Source organism: Raphanus sativus, chromosome 7 (genome assembly GCF_000801105.2).
Source record: "Raphanus sativus cultivar WK10039 chromosome 7, ASM80110v3, whole genome shotgun sequence".
In the NCBI taxonomy this organism is placed as follows: domain Eukaryota; kingdom Viridiplantae; phylum Streptophyta; class Magnoliopsida; order Brassicales; family Brassicaceae; genus Raphanus; species Raphanus sativus.
The window spans coordinates 15,108,682-15,126,755 of NC_079517.1; the positions used below are offsets into that span (position 1 = coordinate 15,108,682).

At 38.3% G+C, this 18,074-nt stretch overlaps 3 protein-coding genes across 4 annotated transcripts; 1 reads left to right on the forward strand and 2 right to left on the reverse strand.

The window, feature by feature from the left end:
- Nucleotides 1-1,045: 1,045 nt before the first annotated feature.
- On the reverse strand, nucleotides 1,046-10,179 carry LOC108818486 (regulator of telomere elongation helicase 1 homolog). Of its 2 annotated transcripts, none has more exons than XM_018591472.2 (22): nucleotides 9,907-10,179; nucleotides 9,559-9,812; nucleotides 9,316-9,464; nucleotides 9,155-9,236; nucleotides 8,916-9,063; nucleotides 8,658-8,814; nucleotides 8,275-8,555; nucleotides 8,158-8,203; nucleotides 4,265-4,406; nucleotides 4,018-4,172; nucleotides 3,809-3,900; nucleotides 3,627-3,725; nucleotides 3,477-3,545; nucleotides 3,239-3,325; nucleotides 2,930-2,983; nucleotides 2,733-2,863; nucleotides 2,550-2,607; nucleotides 2,381-2,474; nucleotides 2,154-2,207; nucleotides 1,614-2,065; nucleotides 1,376-1,521; nucleotides 1,046-1,272 (listed from the first exon to the last, which is right to left on the reverse strand). In XM_018591472.2, the coding sequence occupies exons 1-22, from the start codon at nucleotides 10,006-10,008 to the stop codon at nucleotides 1,194-1,196; spliced, it is 2,931 nt and encodes a 976-aa protein (XP_018446974.1). In that variant the 5' UTR covers nucleotides 10,009-10,179; the 3' UTR covers nucleotides 1,046-1,193. The 2 variants fall into 2 exon arrangements, with proteins under 2 accessions (XP_018446974.1, XP_056847234.1); XM_056991254.1 differs by having other exon boundaries at nucleotides 1,614-2,061; nucleotides 2,150-2,207.
- Nucleotides 10,180-11,767: 1,588 nt separating this feature from the next.
- Nucleotides 11,768-15,656, reverse strand: LOC108817932 (dnaJ protein ERDJ2A). Its single transcript, XM_018590759.2, has 11 exons — nucleotides 15,511-15,656; nucleotides 14,974-15,187; nucleotides 14,805-14,900; nucleotides 14,530-14,650; nucleotides 14,315-14,421; nucleotides 14,011-14,228; nucleotides 13,724-13,901; nucleotides 13,527-13,646; nucleotides 13,164-13,250; nucleotides 12,951-13,061; nucleotides 11,768-12,708 (listed from the first exon to the last, which is right to left on the reverse strand). The coding sequence occupies exons 2-11, from the start codon at nucleotides 15,157-15,159 to the stop codon at nucleotides 11,872-11,874; spliced, it is 2,061 nt and encodes a 686-aa protein (XP_018446261.1). The 5' UTR covers nucleotides 15,160-15,187; nucleotides 15,511-15,656; the 3' UTR covers nucleotides 11,768-11,871.
- Nucleotides 15,657-15,747: 91 nt separating this feature from the next.
- LOC108818086 (la protein 2) lies at nucleotides 15,748-18,041 on the forward strand. The gene is made up of 11 exons (XM_018590949.2): nucleotides 15,748-15,901; nucleotides 15,987-16,065; nucleotides 16,176-16,325; nucleotides 16,413-16,555; nucleotides 16,639-16,787; nucleotides 16,868-16,951; nucleotides 17,049-17,119; nucleotides 17,197-17,384; nucleotides 17,460-17,604; nucleotides 17,699-17,744; nucleotides 17,833-18,041. The coding sequence occupies exons 1-11, from the start codon at nucleotides 15,800-15,802 to the stop codon at nucleotides 17,918-17,920; spliced, it is 1,245 nt and encodes a 414-aa protein (XP_018446451.2). The 5' UTR covers nucleotides 15,748-15,799; the 3' UTR covers nucleotides 17,921-18,041.
- The last annotated feature ends 33 nt before the right edge of the window (nucleotides 18,042-18,074 follow it).

The window sequence follows — 18,074 nt, forward strand, 5'->3', positions numbered from 1 at the left end:
ATTCTTATTGGTTGGGTGAACCTCTAGGTTCACTCTAGGGGTGAACCCAAGAATAACTCGATTGAAAACGTATATGAGGAGTAATTCTTGGGTTCACTCCCTAAGGTGAACCTCTAGGTTCACCAACCAATATGATTTAGTTATTTCAAATTTGACTTATTTTGAAAAAGAAAACAAAATATTGCCAAATTATATTATGTTTTAAAACTAAAAAAATAAAGTAAAAATAAATAAAATAATACTAAATGCAAAAAATAAGTATTTTTTCAAAAAAAAAATTAATACTACAAAAAGACACTAATCTCTAAATGTTAAACCCTAAATCATTTAGTAAACCTTTGGATAAATTATAAAACTTTGATTTAAAAAAAACTATTTATAACACAATCAACAAAAAATTATACCCTAAATCCTAATCCTAAACCTAAACATTTTGGTAAACTCTAAACCCTTGGGTAAATCCGAAATTCTTGGATAAATCTTAAAATTTAAGATTTATCCAAAAAGCTAAGATTTAATGTTTGTTGGGAGCGTTAAAAATATTTTTTGAAAATATTTGTTTTAGATTAAAAAGTTTTGTTTTTGTGATTAGTATAATTTTTATTTAATTTTTATTTTGAAAGTATAATATAATTCGATAATATTTTGTTTCTTTTTTTAAAAGATATTGAATCTTAAATGACACAATCCTATTGGTTAGTGAAACTAAGATTTCAACCTATGGGGTGAACCTACAAATAAGCCGTATATTAGCGCCTTTACCTCACTGACAGAAGTAAACTCAATCATAATATAGTAGGCCTGTTCGTTGCCTAATAGCATGTCTTTTCTGAACATACTGTCAGTTAAAGGATAAAGTACGCAAGCAACGAGAGATGACACTCTGATTGAAATAGAATATACCTCTTCTATTCCCTCTAGTTACACTATCATTCCTAATCCTCACGTCACAGGTAAATTAGTTTAAAATCGCATCTTGACTTTGCCTTTTCCCCCTATTAAAGGATGTTAATGTCAAAGAAAGAAAGAAAAAAAAATGTCAAAGAAAGATAACTTTTAAATGTTTATTCCAAAAAACAAAAACACTTTAAATGTAATAACAACAGAAAGTAATGGTTCAGTATGAATTAGCTTAACTTCCAATAGAAAGTAATTACACTATTCAACCATGACTTAAATACAAAAAGGTGATCTCATAAGGCATCTCTCTTCGTCGTTTTAATGCATTGCTCATATGCAGGACGATATTTTACTGGCACGAAGTCCTTGAATCTGTTTCAAAACACGAGGCAAAGCTGTAACATATTAGAGGAAGCAGTGGCATAGTTTCTCTTACACAAAAGACAATATTGTTGCTATTAGAGAGTTTAATTACCCAATGAGAAGATGATCTCTCTCTTTCCCGCAGAACAGTTGCACAATGGATTGCATCACGGTTGCTAAATTTGTCTCTTTCTTCTTCAATGCTTGCATGTATCCAATGAACTTGTTGTATTCTTCTGCGTTTAGCTTTTCTTTGACCTAGAGTTAAAAGACCACCAGTTGCAATGACAAAAACATCTTTGATATAACAAAAAAAAAAGCAAAAAACATGAGGGTGGTGGGAATCTAACTTGACTTAAAAATGCAGATGCAGTTGCTTCCTTTTTATCACCACCACCACCTCCACTCCCTTTCTCTTTCGACACAGAGGACGATCCACTTCCCTGACTCTCTGGAACCTTTCGCTTTTTTACTAGCCCCATTGTGTTGAAACAGTTGCCGCTCGATGCTGCAAGTGTTTCTGTTTCACAGGTCTGCTTGTCGCATTCTAGATCAACTACTTCACATGTTGTCTCCTCGTCACTTAGTTCCACTAATTTTGCCTTCACTGAAGAACAAGCCTGCATACCCTCTGCCTTTACAATGCGAGGCATCTTGCCCTTGCGTTGTAGGATGGTCAAGCCTTTCCATTTAACACTACTTCCACCACACTCCGACGGTGAAGCCCGATTCGCAGGAGGAAGTGCTTCCAGTCTACTCAACTCATTTCTTGCAACGCCATCGTTCTTCACACTACTACTACCTGCAAAATTGCAACATAGACTATCAAAGTTAGATCCACATTATTGCCACGTCTCGCCACGAGAATGTAAGGAGAATGAATCACTGACCAGCGGTTGGTGTGGGAGCATCCTTGGTTAGCACCTTTGGTAACGAAGTTGAAACTGTATGGGAAAAGATTTGGTTCACATTGTACTTTAAAATAGGAAAATATATATATCACGAAGTTCATGTGAGCAATTATATCATTCCCAGAACCCCAAACACAACCCATAGTGCAGGGTAAGATATGGGAAGTGCCCAATGGAAGTTATCGTTTGGCTGCAAGATGCATTACCTATATCGTTTACAAGACTTGCAGGAATATTTGATCTTTCTGTCCTGAAAAACCGAGCAAGGTCAGAAATGACCTCTCCATATCTTGGGTAGCACTGCAAAACCGGTGTAACCAGAAACAAACTTAATCTCCATAACAAAGAGGCGAGACCGAGCAGGAACATATATACCTTGACATACGGTCGTATCCAAAGGGATATCTTGGACTGCTGGGACGGCTGTTCAAATCTGTCAACAATAGCCAATGTACAAAATAATCAAAAACAAAACGAAAATGAACATATTTTTACCCAATAGATAAAATCAACCAAAAGCAGTGTCATGAAAATTGTTGCAGGAAGCCAGAAAAATACCTGTCATCACAGAAAATGATAGCTCCATAATCATGGCGATGGCGGATAACACGTCCAATTGCCTGATTCACAGCTCGTGCAGCTTCTTGACTGTACCACATGCTTCCAGATAGAAGGGCTGATCTTGGCAACTAAAGAAAATGTAAGCGATATCATAACCTTTGATGAGTCAAAAACTGAGTAAATATTGAACTTACCTTGGCGTCTGAAACTTGTACTTGTTCATCCAGAAACTCTCGTTTCAGTTTAATCTGTTTTACAAAATGGGATGTTAACGCTGGAACGTAAGTAGCAGCAGAAAGTTAAAAGCTGTGCAGAAGCTGAACAACATGTTGAAAAGAAAGTATCATACAAATAAAATGATCTCTAAGTGCCAGTCTGAATAAAAACGGAGACAAGAATTATGATAAAGAAGCTCTCAAACGGAGCAAGCCGTTCACTGGGTTTCGCTGCCAATTTAGCCAAATATTTTTAGAATAAAACAGTGAAGGATAAAGTAAACAAACCTTAGGATCGGTGACCTTGGCATAAGGTAACCCAGTAATGACAACGGCTCTGCCAGCGCCATCAGCAAAATCTAGTCCTTCGCTGACCTGACAACACAACAGAGACCAGCTGTACTGAAAAGACCCTACACAAACTAGTAACCTCCTAGTTCTTGTAGCATCCTCATGCAGACAATATGGATATTCAGATTATCATTTATTACAGAGAAGCACATTTCATACAGGTTGAAAAATATACCTTTCCACGACAAACGGCAAAAAATACCGCACCAGAAATTGATCTGTCTTGCAATTTCTTTGAAAAGTCCTACCATTAAAAAAATAAAAAAAATATTCAAGGCACGATTAAGGAATCATATTCTGTCTTTCGAAGTCATCTGTTGCTCACCAGCATTGCAGCAGGAAAGAGGGAAGAATCTCTAGGTTCAATGACAGGTTTCTTCAGTTTGCAGATTCTTTCCCATACTGTCATCGAGTTTCTGTGACTCTTGAATGATGAAGAAACAGTAGGTGTCAAGTTAAAGAGCACTACAATCTTCATAGTAAAGAGAAAAATTACAACGGCCATACCCCATCTTTCCAAAATGCAATGCAACGGTCCATAAGGTAATAGGATGGGAAAAAGACCAGCAGTCCATCAGGCACGACTCGAGAAAAGTTAACTGCAGAGAAAAAACATATAATAATCGATTGATAATTAGATCTCAGCTCACATCAGAGATTCAGAGTGATACCATTGAGGCCACGCGAAATTAAACTACCAAATAGCAACCACTTACCAATAGCATTCCCAAGTTCTTGTTTGTACTCCGGTTCATCACGATTTCGGTAGCTAGAATTAAGAACACGCCCTGATGGACCAGTGCTTACAACCCCAGCCCATAGCTGATTTGAGGATATAACATGGGGATTCTCCAAACGAATAGGAAAGTCTCTGCATTTTCCCGGGGAAAAAAAGTTTCCGTCAAAAGCAAAATAGAGAAGAACAGTGAGTGCGAGAGAAACCAACCATAGCAATATACTCACAATTTTAGTTCTTGAGCCAGTGAATCCATGGGAGACAAGGTTCCCGATGTTAAAATGATAGTCCCAACACCTTTATTTGCTATGTCCTGCATGGTAATCCCAGGATTGAAACACCACCAACTAAGCGTTCTTGATACCTTGCCTACCAAAATAAATATTTTGTCCAAAGTTGTAACTGATTTGCCAAAAAAAAAACACCGTTTCCACAGGGAAAGCAGATTATAGAATGATTATGACGCAGTCGGAAATCACAAAGGTTAGCAAACACTAATCCTTAGGTTAAAATCAAGCTCTCAAGCAAGAACTTGAATTATAAAGCTCTGGAATCCACCAGAAAAGATAAAAGTTTGAAACTTCTATTGATAAGATTAATAAGAATGTCTAAAACAGAATACCTAAGCCTCTCTTATATAGAGATAGTCTAAATCATAAAAAAGGAAAACACCAAATAAAAGGAAAACCAAATAAAAGGAAAACTTCTAGAAAACAATAGATTAGGAATACTAAGATTCTCCTACGTCAGTCTCCTCCACCTCGAAAGAACTCGACCCTGAGTTCTCTTCTTGATAAAGAACACCATCAGCATGGTACTCGTAGATGTCAGCCACATTGAATGTATTAGAAATGTTCATGTCTTCCGGAAGTGCTACCACATAAGCATTATCATTTATCTTCCGCAATATCTTGAATGGCCCATATTTGCGAGGCTGTAGCTTGCGATATGTGCCAACCGGGAATCTTTCTTTCTGTAGAAACACCATCACTTCATCCCCTTCTTTGAAAACCTTAACTCTTCTATGCTTGTCTGCTGCTTCTTTATTCTTTTGACCAGTTGTTTCTAACTTCGCTCGAACGGCTTCTTTAGTTGCTAGAATATCTTCTGCCATAGCCTCAGCTGAGATACTAACTCCAGGAGCTTTAGGCAATTTAACCAAATCGACCACATGCTTTGGAATAGAAGTATAGACCAAAGAAAAAGGTGATTTCCCTGTAGCTGAATGCACGGCACTGTTGTAAGCAAACTCTACTTGAGGTAAAGCTAGATCCCATTGTTTCGGTTTATCTCCACAAACACTTCTAATCATATTCCCCAAAGTTCTGTTTGTTACCTCGGTTTGCCCATCGGTCTGTGGGTGAGCAGTAGAACTTCGCTTCAAGCTGGTTCCAAACATCCTCCAAAGTGTAATCCAGAAGTGACTGAGAAACTTGGTATCTCTGTCTGAAATTATTGTCTTAGGAACCCCATGAAGACGTACTACTTTCCGAAAAAACAACTTGGCGATGTTAGAGGCATCTGCAGTCTTCTTGCAGGCGATGAAATGCGACATCTTTGAAAACACCTTAGAACCTGACAACTCATCAAGCATATCTTCCAACCGAGGTATAGGGAATCGATACTTAATGGTTATCTTGTTAATGGCTCTACTATCAACACACATCCGCCACTGGTTACCTTTCTTAGGAACTAGAAGAACCGGTACAACACATGGACTCATGCTCTCACGAATAAATCCTTTTCTCAGCAAATCTTCAATCTGTTCTCTTAAAATCTCATTCTCCTTCGGGCTCATACGATAGTGGGGAAGATTTGGTAGACTAGATCCTGGAATCAAGTCAATATGGTGCTGAATATCTCTCATGGGAGGTAGATCATTAGGAAGTTCTTCCGCAATCAACTCTTTGAAATCGTCTAGAATTTCTAACACTTCACGTGGAGTAGACACCTCCTCTGTTACGGCGCTCACCACCCCTTTAACCACTAAGGGATAAAAACATTGTGCTTCCTGAACATCCCCATCAAGCACCTTGTCGTCATGTGTCATAACCAAGAAGCTTGACTTCTTTTCCTTTGCACTGTTACAGAAATCCTTAACAGGTGCCATGGCAATTTTATGATTTCCCCACGTAAACATTATCACATTGTCTCGACCTCGGTATGTGATATCATTATCATACTGCCAAGGTCGACCAAGAAGAATGTGACAAATATCCATGTCAAGGACGTCACAAGTGATCTCCTCCTTATAGTGTTTACCTATAGATATGAGAACTTTGCAAGTCATGCTAACTCGAACTTGTGATCCTCTCTTTACCCAACCAAGGCCGTACGGCTTCTCATGACGGGTCGTGGGTAACTTAAGATACTCCACCAGCTTCTGAGAAACTAAATTTTCTGAGCTTCCATTATCCACAATCACATTACACACCTTGTTTTGAATAGAACAATGTGTTCTAAACAAATTCTTACGTTGGCCTTCTTCTTTAGATGACAACAAGACTCGTTGCAGTACAAGGTTTATCCTTTCTCCGGATTCTTCTTCAGCGAATTCAGCTCCCTCATATTCTTTATTCCCAGCGAAATCCTCTTCATCCTCTTCATCTTCTTCTTCTATTATAGCGACTGTTTTCCGACTAGGACAGACATTGGATTTATGACCATGTCCTTGGCAACGGAAACACTTGTCAAGAGAAGGCTTAGCATAAGAATTGTTCTGTCTCTGAGCTGGTGTTTTGTTCTGTTGTACAGCATTAGAGCTACTAGCTCCTTTGTTTCCCGGGTTGGAGTCTTTATTGGCTACGCTCTTTTCTTTCTCACTCGTGGGCTCAAAACTGGTCTGAGTCGTATTACTTCTAAATGTTGAAAACCCTCGTGATGACTTCTCCATTAGCTCGGCTTTCATCGCTAGACTGGAAGCTTCCTGCACGGTCCATACGGTTTGTAAACCCATCTTTCCTTGGAGAGAACCTTTTAAACCGCTGATGTACCTAGCCACCTTTTGATTCTCTGTTTCGCCTAACTCATTGCGTTCAGAGAAACGCAAGAATTCAGCTGTGTATTCAGTCACCGTTTTGTTTCCTTGAACACAATCGAGATACATCTTGTAAAGAATCTGTTCATAATCTTCCGGTAAGAATCGCTCCAGCATTAATTGCTTCATTCGGCGCCAGGTCCTTACTGGTCCCCTCCTTTGTCTCTGCCTTTGGACAACGAGTTTATCCCACCATACTGCAGTCGTCTTCTTCAATCTGACTGCTACCATCTTAACTTGTTTACTCTCAGGAACACCCATGACATCAAAGAATCGATCAACATCAATTTGCCAATCAAGGAACTCCTCCACTCCCATAGTTCCATAGAACAATGGAATATCGGCCTTCACCCGATAATCATGATTGTTTTGTTGGTATTCTTCAGCTAGTTCTTCTTCTGATCCTTCATCTGAACTAGAATTATCAACAACAACATCACGACTGTTTCTACCTTGCTGACCCCGAATTCTTTCTCCACCTCTTTGACCGGCGTTATTAACCTGATTGGGATAAGCCGCAACCTGATTATTAAACGCTGTTACCAGATTTGCCAATTGAGCAGTTACAGCAGTGAGATTTGTAGTTGCCTCCCTTAATCCTTCTGCAAAACCCTCGAAGTCGGCTCTGGTTACTGGTTGATCACCCATGGCTGATCAAGCTTCGAAAAGAGAAGGAGAAGACCTTGCTCTGATACCACTTGACGCAGTCGGAAATCACAAAGGTTAGCAAACACTAATCCTTAGGTTAAAATCAAGCTCTCAAGCAAGAACTTGAATTATAAAGCTTTGGAATCCACCAGAAAAGATAAAAGTTTGAAACTTCTATTGATAAGATTAATAAGAATGTCTAAAACAGAATACCTAAGACTCTCTTATATAGAGATAGTCTAAATCATAAAAAAGGAAAACACCAAATAAAAGGAAAACCAAATAAAAGGAAAACTTCTAGAAAACAATAGATTAGGAATACTAAGATTCTCCTACGTCAGATTATTATATTTCAATGTAGTAAACTGATACTTCTGCTAATGCTTTGGGAATGCAGTATTGTTTGAATTTCAAGACGAACACACTCTTGTTTACCTTTTATTATATCAGTAGGATTTTGCTCATGCTCCTGGACATGAACCTAACAAATAACGAAAGTGAAAGATAAGCATCTTTACAACTTAATAAAAGAAGAGTTTGCTTTGCACTTACACGATAAACATCTGCATGGCTACTACCATTTTCTCTAAAGATCAGTTTAAGCATGTCAACAATGATTTCTAGTTTGCTTCCAGCGTTGGTCCCTTTTCGTAGCTTCTCATCCAGAAGCACCGTAGCCTCCTCGAGTGTACTAATGAGGTTAGGAGCAGTCTCGTGGGTGATGTTAAGGCTCTTAAGCATTTCGTATATGTAAGGCCCAGGCTTGGTAAATCCCTCGTCCCTTCTCGGAATGGGCACTTTAGAAATCAGTTCCTGCAGCTTCAAAACAAGTCCTGCGACGCATAGATGACGACACAGACATGTCAATTTTTTTTTCAGTTCATGTATATAACAACAGATCATTGTACTCACAGTCAGGGGACTCGAGTTTAAACCTTTAAGTATAGCGAAATGCTCAGGGTTCGTGGACCCCTCGTTTAAAGAACCCCTTCTTGATGACGCAAGTTTTACACATTCTTCTGCCTCGGAAACGCAAGCCGACAAATGATAAGAAGGAAGGTCAAATGAAGCTGAGTCTGCGCATAAACCTTCCTGCGCGTATTATTAAAGACAAACTGAGTCTTTCAGCAGGGAAAAAAAAAGATGAAAATGATGATGTTCACATGTGCAGTGTATCTATATTCCAAACTTACTAGATTGTGAGCTTCATCAAAAATCAGGACGCTATTACTCCAGGTGACCTTGAGATGCTTTCTATACGCATTGCTGATCAAGTAGTTGTAAGGTGTAAATAAGATGTCCACGTCTTTGTGAACCTCTCTTGTGATGTAATATGGGCATCTGCAAAAAAAAATACAAAAATATGGAATAAGCCATCAACAACGAGAAACAAATACGTTAAAGTAGCAAAAAAAAAAGAGAGGAAACTTACGGTCCAGAACCTTTCCCAATATTAACCAAATCCTCAATGTCAACAGGTTCGTCGCCAATATGAGAGTTATGCTTCAAATACTCTATGCAACAGAAACATGGCTTTTACAGTTAGTTGTTTCATGGTAGGTAAGTAAGTGGCTGAAGGAAGAGAGTAAGTACCTGGAACCCGATTGAAATGGTTACATTGGAGTTTACCACGCTTTTTGCAAAGGTACTGACAAGCATTAGAGAGTGCCTTTCCTCGGAGTGAGTTCACTTCCTCGTTAACGCATAACTGCTCACGTGATCCCAGCACCAGCATCTTCGGCCTTTTTAATACATAAAGATTTTAGAAGAGATGAGTAGTTCTCTAAAACAAAACTAAATAAACAACTAGCTGATGAGGACACGTGGCATGATGACCTGTAACTGCATCTTTTAAGTTCTTTGATGACTTGGCGGAGCTGACTATGAGTCCTAGACGCGTAAACTATGGTTGGAAAACCACCCGATTGCTGCGACGTTTGCGGGTCTGAATCGGTCAAAGGAAAGTCACCGTTGCTTCGATCCTTACGGGTAGAGAAACTGCCGAGGCTCTTCCTCCAAGCTAACGTGGCACAGAGGAGACAAAGAGTTTTCCCAGTTCCCGTTGGACTCTCCAGGAGCGCGTGACATTTCTGCAGCAGCATCGTGACACACGGAATAAGCACGTGCCAATCAAAATAGAAAAAAAAGAACTAATAAGTGAATGAAGAGAGGGGGAAACCGAACGTTTTGGAGAGACTCGATGACTCTGTCCATGTAAGTGATCTGAGAAGGGTAGGCCTCGAATGGGAAATCGACATTGATTCCTCTGATGCTGTAAACGGGCATCCTCGTTAGATTGATTCCGTGAACACAGCGGCAACGGAGCTTGTGAGAGAGAGAAAGAGGAGACGAAGAGGGATAAAATCTCCGGGGAACGGAGAGAAGACGCGGCTCTTCTCTGATTTTCCCGCCTTTTAGGTCATGCGGCGTCCTTCTTCCACTGACTGTCACGCCCTTTCAAACAATTGTTAAAGCCCATTTAACCCTTTAACCTGTTAAAAAGGGCCCATTACCTCAATTTTTATGTTTTCTTTTTAATAAAAAACTTTTAACTATGAGAAAATTACAAAAATACCACCGAACCAAATTTTTATCACAAAAATAACATCAAAAAAAAAGAAAATGATCAAAAGAAATTTTATTGGAGGGTAAATATGCATTTATAACCTTTGAGTTAATTAATCTAAGACTTAGGGTTTAGAGTTAAGGGGTGGGGTTCTATGAATATGTTCAAAGTTTTACTGAATTTAGCTTAGTCGCATTTCTCTATCCGCATGTCGTCCAGTGGGAGTGGGCACTTCCATAAGATGTCTATTCTTTCTCTCAGCAACTCCATTAAGTTGAGGTTAAAATTTTCAAAACAAAAAGGTGCTATTTTGATCATTTTATTTTTTGAATGCTATTTTGTGATAAAAACTTAAAAAAATGTTATTTTAGAGATTTGCCCTTTAATTAATGATATAAATTAATCTATAATACTTTGATAAATATTATAAAATAATAATTTGTATTGAGTCTGAGTGAGGTAAATTTATAATAATAAAAAATCGATAAAATACTTTTTTTTGTTTCTCTTTTGTTTTAACTACTATCTTGATTAATAAACTAAAAAGTATTGAATTAAAATTTTCAAAAAAAGATGTTATTTTGGTTATTTTATTTTTTGAATCCTATTTTTACGATAAAAACTTAAAAAGTGTTATTTGAGAGAATTGCTTTTTAGTTATTGTATTATTTATCTACAACCAAAATATGCTAAAAGTGTTAAGTGCTTTAGCTGCTTCCAGTATATTGTTGTATATTTTCGATTTTATTCTTTGTTATTAGCCACTATTATATATATGGATATTTATAATTTTTATATGGATTGTACATATTTGACACGAATATTATTAGATAACTAAAACTATAAATTACGATATAGAAATTTTTGAAGATAATGGTCATTGCCACTTCAAAAAATTGGACTTTGTGAACTATCAACATCAATTTTACTGTGATGACCAAGATTATTAATCATTATTTAAATTGAAGCAATTTTCTCAAATAACACTTTTTAATTTTTTGTTACAAAAATATTCATCAAAAAATAAAATTTTACCATAATAGTTCTTTTTTATTTTAATTGTTTATATTTATTTTTATTTTTTGAAATTTAAAATCGTATTCCAAAATCTACCCCTTAATTCTAAACTATAAGTGTAGACTAGTTAATCCAAAAATATAACTACGTATTTTATTTTTTAATAAAATTTATTTTAATCAATTTTCTCCATGAATATGAATGTTATTTTTGTAAAATAAACTAAAAATATCTATTCAAAAGAATTTCTCTTTAAATTGGTATAAATTTCAGTAAATCTATTATTATGATTATTTATTATTATTATTATTATTTCCGATTCAGTAAAATTATTCAAATTGTTATTTAATATAATTTTGAAATTACAGAATAAAAATGATGCGTGTACTATCATCAGAATTTTGTGTTCGTGTTGCGTTTTGTCTTATTTGGGAACCGAAGTAAATTGAAACAAAAGAGAGATAGAAAAAGATGAGGCAATGAAGAGTGGTCAAAACTGTGAAAAAGACGAGCAAAATAAACATCTGAAGTTTAAACTATTGTATTTGTATCAATGTTAAACTGTTTCACTCTTCCTCTGATCCAGACTCCTCAGAACTCGACTCTTTCTTCTTAACTGTCCCATTGGCCTTCTTCGACCCTTTCTTCTCAACCACATCTTTCTTGTCATCCTCATCTTCGCTGTACTCACTCTCATAATCATCATCGTAATCCTCCTCTTCAATCTCATCTTCCTCCTCCATACCCTCTTCAGCAATCACACCCTCATCTGAAACCATTCCCCTTGTCCCAGCCCTGGTTCTTTTCAAGACTTTGACCTTCAGTGATGTCTTTTTGTCACACCCTATCCACGAGTCGCACATGCAGTAGCAAGTCAAGTTGTACGTACCCTCTGAGGGTGCCTGGAGTTTACCCATTACTAGTCTTGACCCACCTTTAACCTTCTCAACAGCTTCTCTCACTGCATCGCTTGTTTCTTTCACCCCTGCTCCCGAACCTTCCATCGTGTCACTGATGGTTTTTGATGCAGCCGTTATGGCTCCACCTTCGTCCAAGAAGCTAACCTTCTGCGAGAACCACACGTTGTTCGACACTGAATCCGCTAGGAGAACCCAATAGTTTTCCTCCTTGTGGAACGGGAAGTAGGGTGAGTGAGGAAGAGCGCCTATGAGCCCATTGGGTCGTCTCAGAGTGACCCAAGCTTGAAGGGTAACAATGTCTCCCTCTTGGATACCCTCTTCGCCTTCTGTTTCACACGTTATGTCAACTGTCAGCGACGGCATCATCTCTAGAACCTTCTCAATGTCCTCAACGTCAGTTGCTGACAAACCCGCTACCTGGGTTAGCAATTCAGAACGGTCCTCCAAGCTCATTTCTTGGAGCTCTTGGAATGATTTAACCTTCTGAAAATAGAAAAAAAAGCAATGCCACTGTTAACAAGACATAAAATACGGTGAACGATTAAATTAAAATGATCCCTTGTATGTTTCTTTTGAATAAACATTTAAGAAAAAGCACCTAAAGCGACACCACTACCACTTAGAGAGCAGAATAGGAGAAGACCCCGAACAATTTGAGCGACACAAAGCACATGATATGTTATCTCAAGTAACTACACTAGACACATTTGGTAGTACTAATATACCTTTCGTGCTATCTTTTTAACGACAGCGTCACTGAAATGAGGGAGCTGCAAGAAAGGCGAAATTCCTTCTGACGAGACTCCAGATGACTTCCTTGCACTAAGGGGAACAGCCTGCAAATATTAAACTTCAGTTAATCTTCCTCAATAGAAACCTTAACCCACTTCTTGATTTTCTGAAAGAAAGTAAACTGGTGGGTGAGAGCAGTTTCATACCTGAACAATGCATTGAGACAGCTCAACTACTCCGACTGCAGGTCTCAGCCATCCATGCCCTTGGGAAGTGCGTGGTAGAACCGCCATCTGCAGGAAACTTACAATATTATAACAAGTGGTTGAGAAAATTACAATTTTAACAGTGTAACCACAAACATATAAACATATCTACACGAGGAAGATAATCCAATAATGATTGGATGAGCTAGCTGGTCCCAGAAGATAATCCAATAAAGTTTGTTTCACTTTTCCATTTATAGAGGAAAAAACTATCTCTTCTCAAAAAAGGGGTAGGACTTTCAGGTCATTTGACTTTAAACGGTTAGTTTATCAGACACTGTGCTATTAGAATAGAGAATAGACCTTTAGTAACTCCTCAAGGAGGCGAGGTGCAAGCTCTAGCACACGTCTGAAATCACCCTGCAGGGCTGGAGACAAGACTCCTGATTCACGAGTTAACTGGGCCTGTATCAACAGCTCCGTCTGTTGATGAAAATGGAAAAGTGAGTATTTCTTTTAATCAATAGTTAAGAGTTACAGTTTCTTAATTTAAAAATCACCTTCACTATAGCAGGATGCTGTTTCCAAAACTTAGCTTGCTCTTGCTTCATGTTCTTCGGGTCCAAATTTAGCTCGCTCCTCACGGACATAAAGAGCTTCTGCAGAGGTTCATCATCGGTTCTACGAACTGGAATCTCCATGTACTCAGCTGCCTTGGTAAAAACGTCCATAACTTTGCTGAAACAATGAAGATTTTCGAACATGTCATACAAAAAACACGGACACACGGCCCATTTTTCATGCACCTATAGTGTCACTGGAAAGTAATATGTATGAGTGAATATACCTTGGGGCCAACGAGGGTTTCATTAGATAATAATATGCGGACAGAGTTTGATGCATGACATAGTTCCCGGTATACTTTGATGACCTCGAGAGATATATAACAGCTATCACAAGGGGTAAGAGAATACACACACCCACTATCCAGAGCAATAATATTCCACCGGATGCTCCATCTATGTCTAGGAGAAACTTAGGAAGAGCAATGCCCATTTGAAAGCCCTGCATTACATTACAATATTTTAGTTTCAACAGGCTCGACAATCAGATAGGAACCCATATCGCAGGAAAATGTGATAAATCTATACCTGTCTGCCATCTGGATGGCCATACTTCTCAAAGTTTTCACGGGATACTGGATCAGTCAAAGCCTGGTATGCTTTAGATATGGACTCCACAAAATATTTATTGGCCTCTGCGGATTTCAATACACAGATCAGCATACGCACATAGAAGAAAATGTGTAAAAATCAGCAACAACAATTCCGCAGTTATTAAAGGGGAAGAAGCATCAAATGTTGACCTGGATCAGGATTTTTATCAGGATGGTATTGAATCGACAGCCTTCTATATGCTTTCTTAATTTCTGAATCTGAAACTCCAGGTTCCAATCCAAGTATACTGAATGGGTCGAAAACCTGAGTCTACACTACCACGAATAAAGTAATTAGGCAAATCGATTGTGTTAATACAAGTGTTACATCCAAGTTACAATATTCTCGACAACATGCAATCAGATCAAGGTAAAAATAAATAATATGGGTTTAGGAAAGCATTTGACGAGAATAATATTATTACCTCACGGCTCATGTTCTTGGTGTAATAAATCAAGAAAATCATCACGACCCATAGTAACACGAGTGTCAAGTTGCTCCATGTAGAGAAGTTTGAGATCTGCAGAGAAAAGATCAACAAGTTACAGAGGTTTTCAACATGCAATGACGTTAGTATCAATATTGAGAGATACCTTTTTAAATAAGGATCTCTTATATTTCCCAGAGCGGTCACACTCGAGACACTGACAATGAATGGTCCTTTGCTTCTTGGAGACAGCACGGCTTAACTTGACCATGGTATAAGGCACCAACGGAATAGCCATGATCGTCAAAATGAAAATGGGAAACAGTGCGCTATTTTCTTCTGAAGCCGCCATCGTTAGACCCGAGTTCTAATCAGGGATCCTGCAAAGAGAAAATCTCTGTTACAATCTGACATCCAAAAAAAAAAAAATCAATTCGTGGTCTGCCAGTTATATCAAGGCTGGATCTGAGGGTGTGCGCTGCAAAAGGCCATTGAAATTAGGGTTTCCGCGATCAACTACAATTAGATCCAGACTAATCTAGGTAAGGTCTATAACGGGAACAATTAGGTATAATCAACTCCTGCAAATTTGAGATCTACGGGAAAGTGAGAGAAGTAACGTTTACGAGAAGCAAGCAAAAGCAAGTATTGGTCTAAGATCAAATCGGAGAAGCCTACGAGAGAGTAAATCGAAGAAGCTTACCTGCTAGGATCGAATCGGGAGCTCAAGATAAGAGAGATGGCGCTGCAGATCGAGGAAGAGCAGCGTTTTTTTTTTCTTCTCTTCTGACTGGTGCGTGAGCTTCTGTCAATTTATTACGTTTAATTTTCTCGCAATGCTTTTGTCGACTATCAAGTGCCCATTTGTTAATTTAATGATATTTTGATGATGTTTTGTTTTTCAATGTTAGGCCCATCAACATCTAAGCCCAGTTTAGGATGGGCCTGGACCTCTCGCTGTGTCAAAATAAGATGTAACCCTCGTATGTTGTATGTGTCGTGTCGTCTTCCTTCCCCCTTCGAATTCCTCTCAACTCGCTCGCTCTGCAATGGCCTCCTTCGACGAAGAAACCGCCAACAAGTTGATAACCCAGGTCAGAGTCTCTCTCTCTATTGTTCGTCTATAATATCCTTGCGCTTAACAACAAAAATAATGTTTTTTTTCTATATATGTTAAAGGTGGAGTTCTACTTCAGTGATAGTAATCTACCAACAGACGGTTTCCTCAGAAAGGAAGTAGCCAAGAGCAAAGATGGTCGTATCCTATATTACACGACACAGTTTCTCTTTACATTAAACTGACTTTTCTTTTTCCTTTTTTTTTTAATAAAAGCAAGTGTTCTCCTTCATCATTCATACCGAAACTAGTGGTTAGCCTGCCTCTTGTTTGTTCCTTCTCTCGTATGAGGAACCTCCTCGGCCTCGGTAACACCAAACGCGAAGACATCCCTACGAGTCTCGTGGAGGAAGTAGCTAATCTCTTGCGTGCTTCTGATTTTCTTAAAGTTTCCGACAATGGTACTTCAACTACTATTCGGTTTTTGTCTTAAAAATCTCCCTCTGAATTATGGTTTTCAATGACAATGAATCTCTCTCCAATCCAAGGACAAAGGATCGGTAGAGGAACAAAACTTTCAAAGCCGGACAAGGTGCTTGAACAAGTCCACAGAAGAACCATTGCAGCGTCGCCTTTTGAATATTGCATAAAGATGGAGGATGTCGCATCTTTCTTCTCACAGTATGCCAAGGTTCCTTCTTCATATAATGATCTCCAAAACTTGCTCTTGTTCATTGCTCTTTTGATTTTGAGTTTTTTTTTTTTTTTGTTCAGGTAAACAGTGTGAGACTACCTCACCACATCGGAGATAAGCAATACTTTTGTGGCACTGCTTTGGTTGAATTATCGTCTGAGCAAGAAGCTGAAGATGTTTTGAGGCAGAGCTTGGTCTATTCCGGCGCTGAACTAGTCTTACTACCAAAGTAAGTGAAGGACAAGGAATAGGATTGGTATGTTCCAAACATGATACATGTCTCGTAAGCTGTTTCTGTTTGATATACAGGAGTGATTTTGACCGTCAAAGAGAAAATTTGGTCAACGAACTCGGAAAAACAGGGTCAAGTCTTTCAGATTCCTCCCACAACGAGTGAGTCTCTTGTTTGTTTTTGTTTGATCATAACCCTTCTTGATGGAGGAAAATCAAGTTGGCTCATATGTTTTGTTTCTGCTAATATTTTATACAGGTTCCACAGAGGTCAGATTGTCAAGTTTACACTGAGAATAATAGCCAATGCAGAAAAAGTAATAAAGAAGGGTACTTTCTCGTACCTTGAGACTTGGTCTCTAAAAAAGTTATGAGTTACTCTCTCAGCAACTTGTCTTGACTTGCAGAAAATCCCAAGAATCTGGAAAATGAAATCACAGGGAAGGCAGACAGTGCTGAGAAAGTGGAAAAAGGAGATTTGGTGGCAGATAAAGAAAATGACAGCACTGATCAACTTGTTGTTGTTCCTCCGTGGGAAAACAGTGATGCTGAGGTTCTTCTCAAGGATGTTTTCGGAAGATTTGGCAGCGTTAAGGTTATATACTTGCAATCTTTTTCCAACCTTCTAAAAAGTGAGTTATATTGCTGACCGATCATTCTTTCTTTCCAGCACATAGAGTTCTCTAGTGGATCGGATTGGGGTTACGTTTGTTTTATAGATTCAGAAACAGCTATGAAAGCCCGTGCTGCGGTGGAGCTTGTTGGAGGTTTAGTTGTGAAGAATAAATTCTCAATTGCCTTAGAAGCAGTGAATGGTAAGTTGTCAGTTCCCTTTTTGTTAATTATGCCTTATTGCGAAATGAACGTTGGAAGATGACTAAAGTGGACAATATACTCTAATGTCTTCAGGGGAGATAGAGGGAGAGGTGTGGAAAAGACTATCATCAGGCAGAGGGTATGATATCAAACCATACCTTTTGTTTCTGTCACGTGATATACTGATTTGGTTATTGATTAAGATTCTTTTGTTTATGTGCATCAAGGGAAGAAGAAGATGACAAGATGGAGAAAAGCAAAGGCAAGTGCTCTGAAGCCACTCAACCGCACAAGAAGGCTCGAAAGGAGCGATAGTTAAAATTTATGTCCTACACTTATGCCTGTATGCACCAAATGACATAATATATTTTTTTCTGAAGTTTCTAGCTGATTCTCTAGACAAAACAGATATTGATTCACTTGACGACATTAACTACTTGTCTATGAGCAGTTTTGTTAGCTAACACAA

Coding starts and splice junctions, on each gene's coding strand:
- LOC108818486 (XM_018591472.2), bottom strand. CDS start 10,008: ATGCCCGTTTACAGCATCAGAGGAATCAATGTCGATTTCCCATTCGAG. Junction 9,064..9,154: donor ATTGGGAAAGGTTCTGGACC/GTAAGTTTCCTC, acceptor TTTTTTTTGCAG/ATGCCCATATTACATCACAA. Junction 3,726..3,808: donor TTGCATTTTGGAAAGATGGG/GTATGGCCGTTG, acceptor TCATCATTCAAG/AGTCACAGAAACTCGATGAC.
- LOC108817932 (XM_018590759.2), bottom strand. CDS start 15,159: ATGGCGGCTTCAGAAGAAAATAGCGCACTGTTTCCCATTTTCATTTTG. Junction 13,251..13,526: donor TCCTTGAGGAGTTACTAAAG/GTCTATTCTCTA, acceptor AGTTTCCTGCAG/ATGGCGGTTCTACCACGCAC. Junction 13,062..13,163: donor TGTCTCAATGCATTGTTCAG/GTATGAAACTGC, acceptor TAATATTTGCAG/GCTGTTCCCCTTAGTGCAAG.
- LOC108818086 (XM_018590949.2), top strand. CDS start 15,800: ATGTGTCGTGTCGTCTTCCTTCCCCCTTCGAATTCCTCTCAACTCGCT. Junction 15,902..15,986: donor CCAACAAGTTGATAACCCAG/GTCAGAGTCTCT, acceptor TATATGTTAAAG/GTGGAGTTCTACTTCAGTGA. Junction 16,326..16,412: donor TCTTAAAGTTTCCGACAATG/GTACTTCAACTA, acceptor CTCCAATCCAAG/GACAAAGGATCGGTAGAGGA.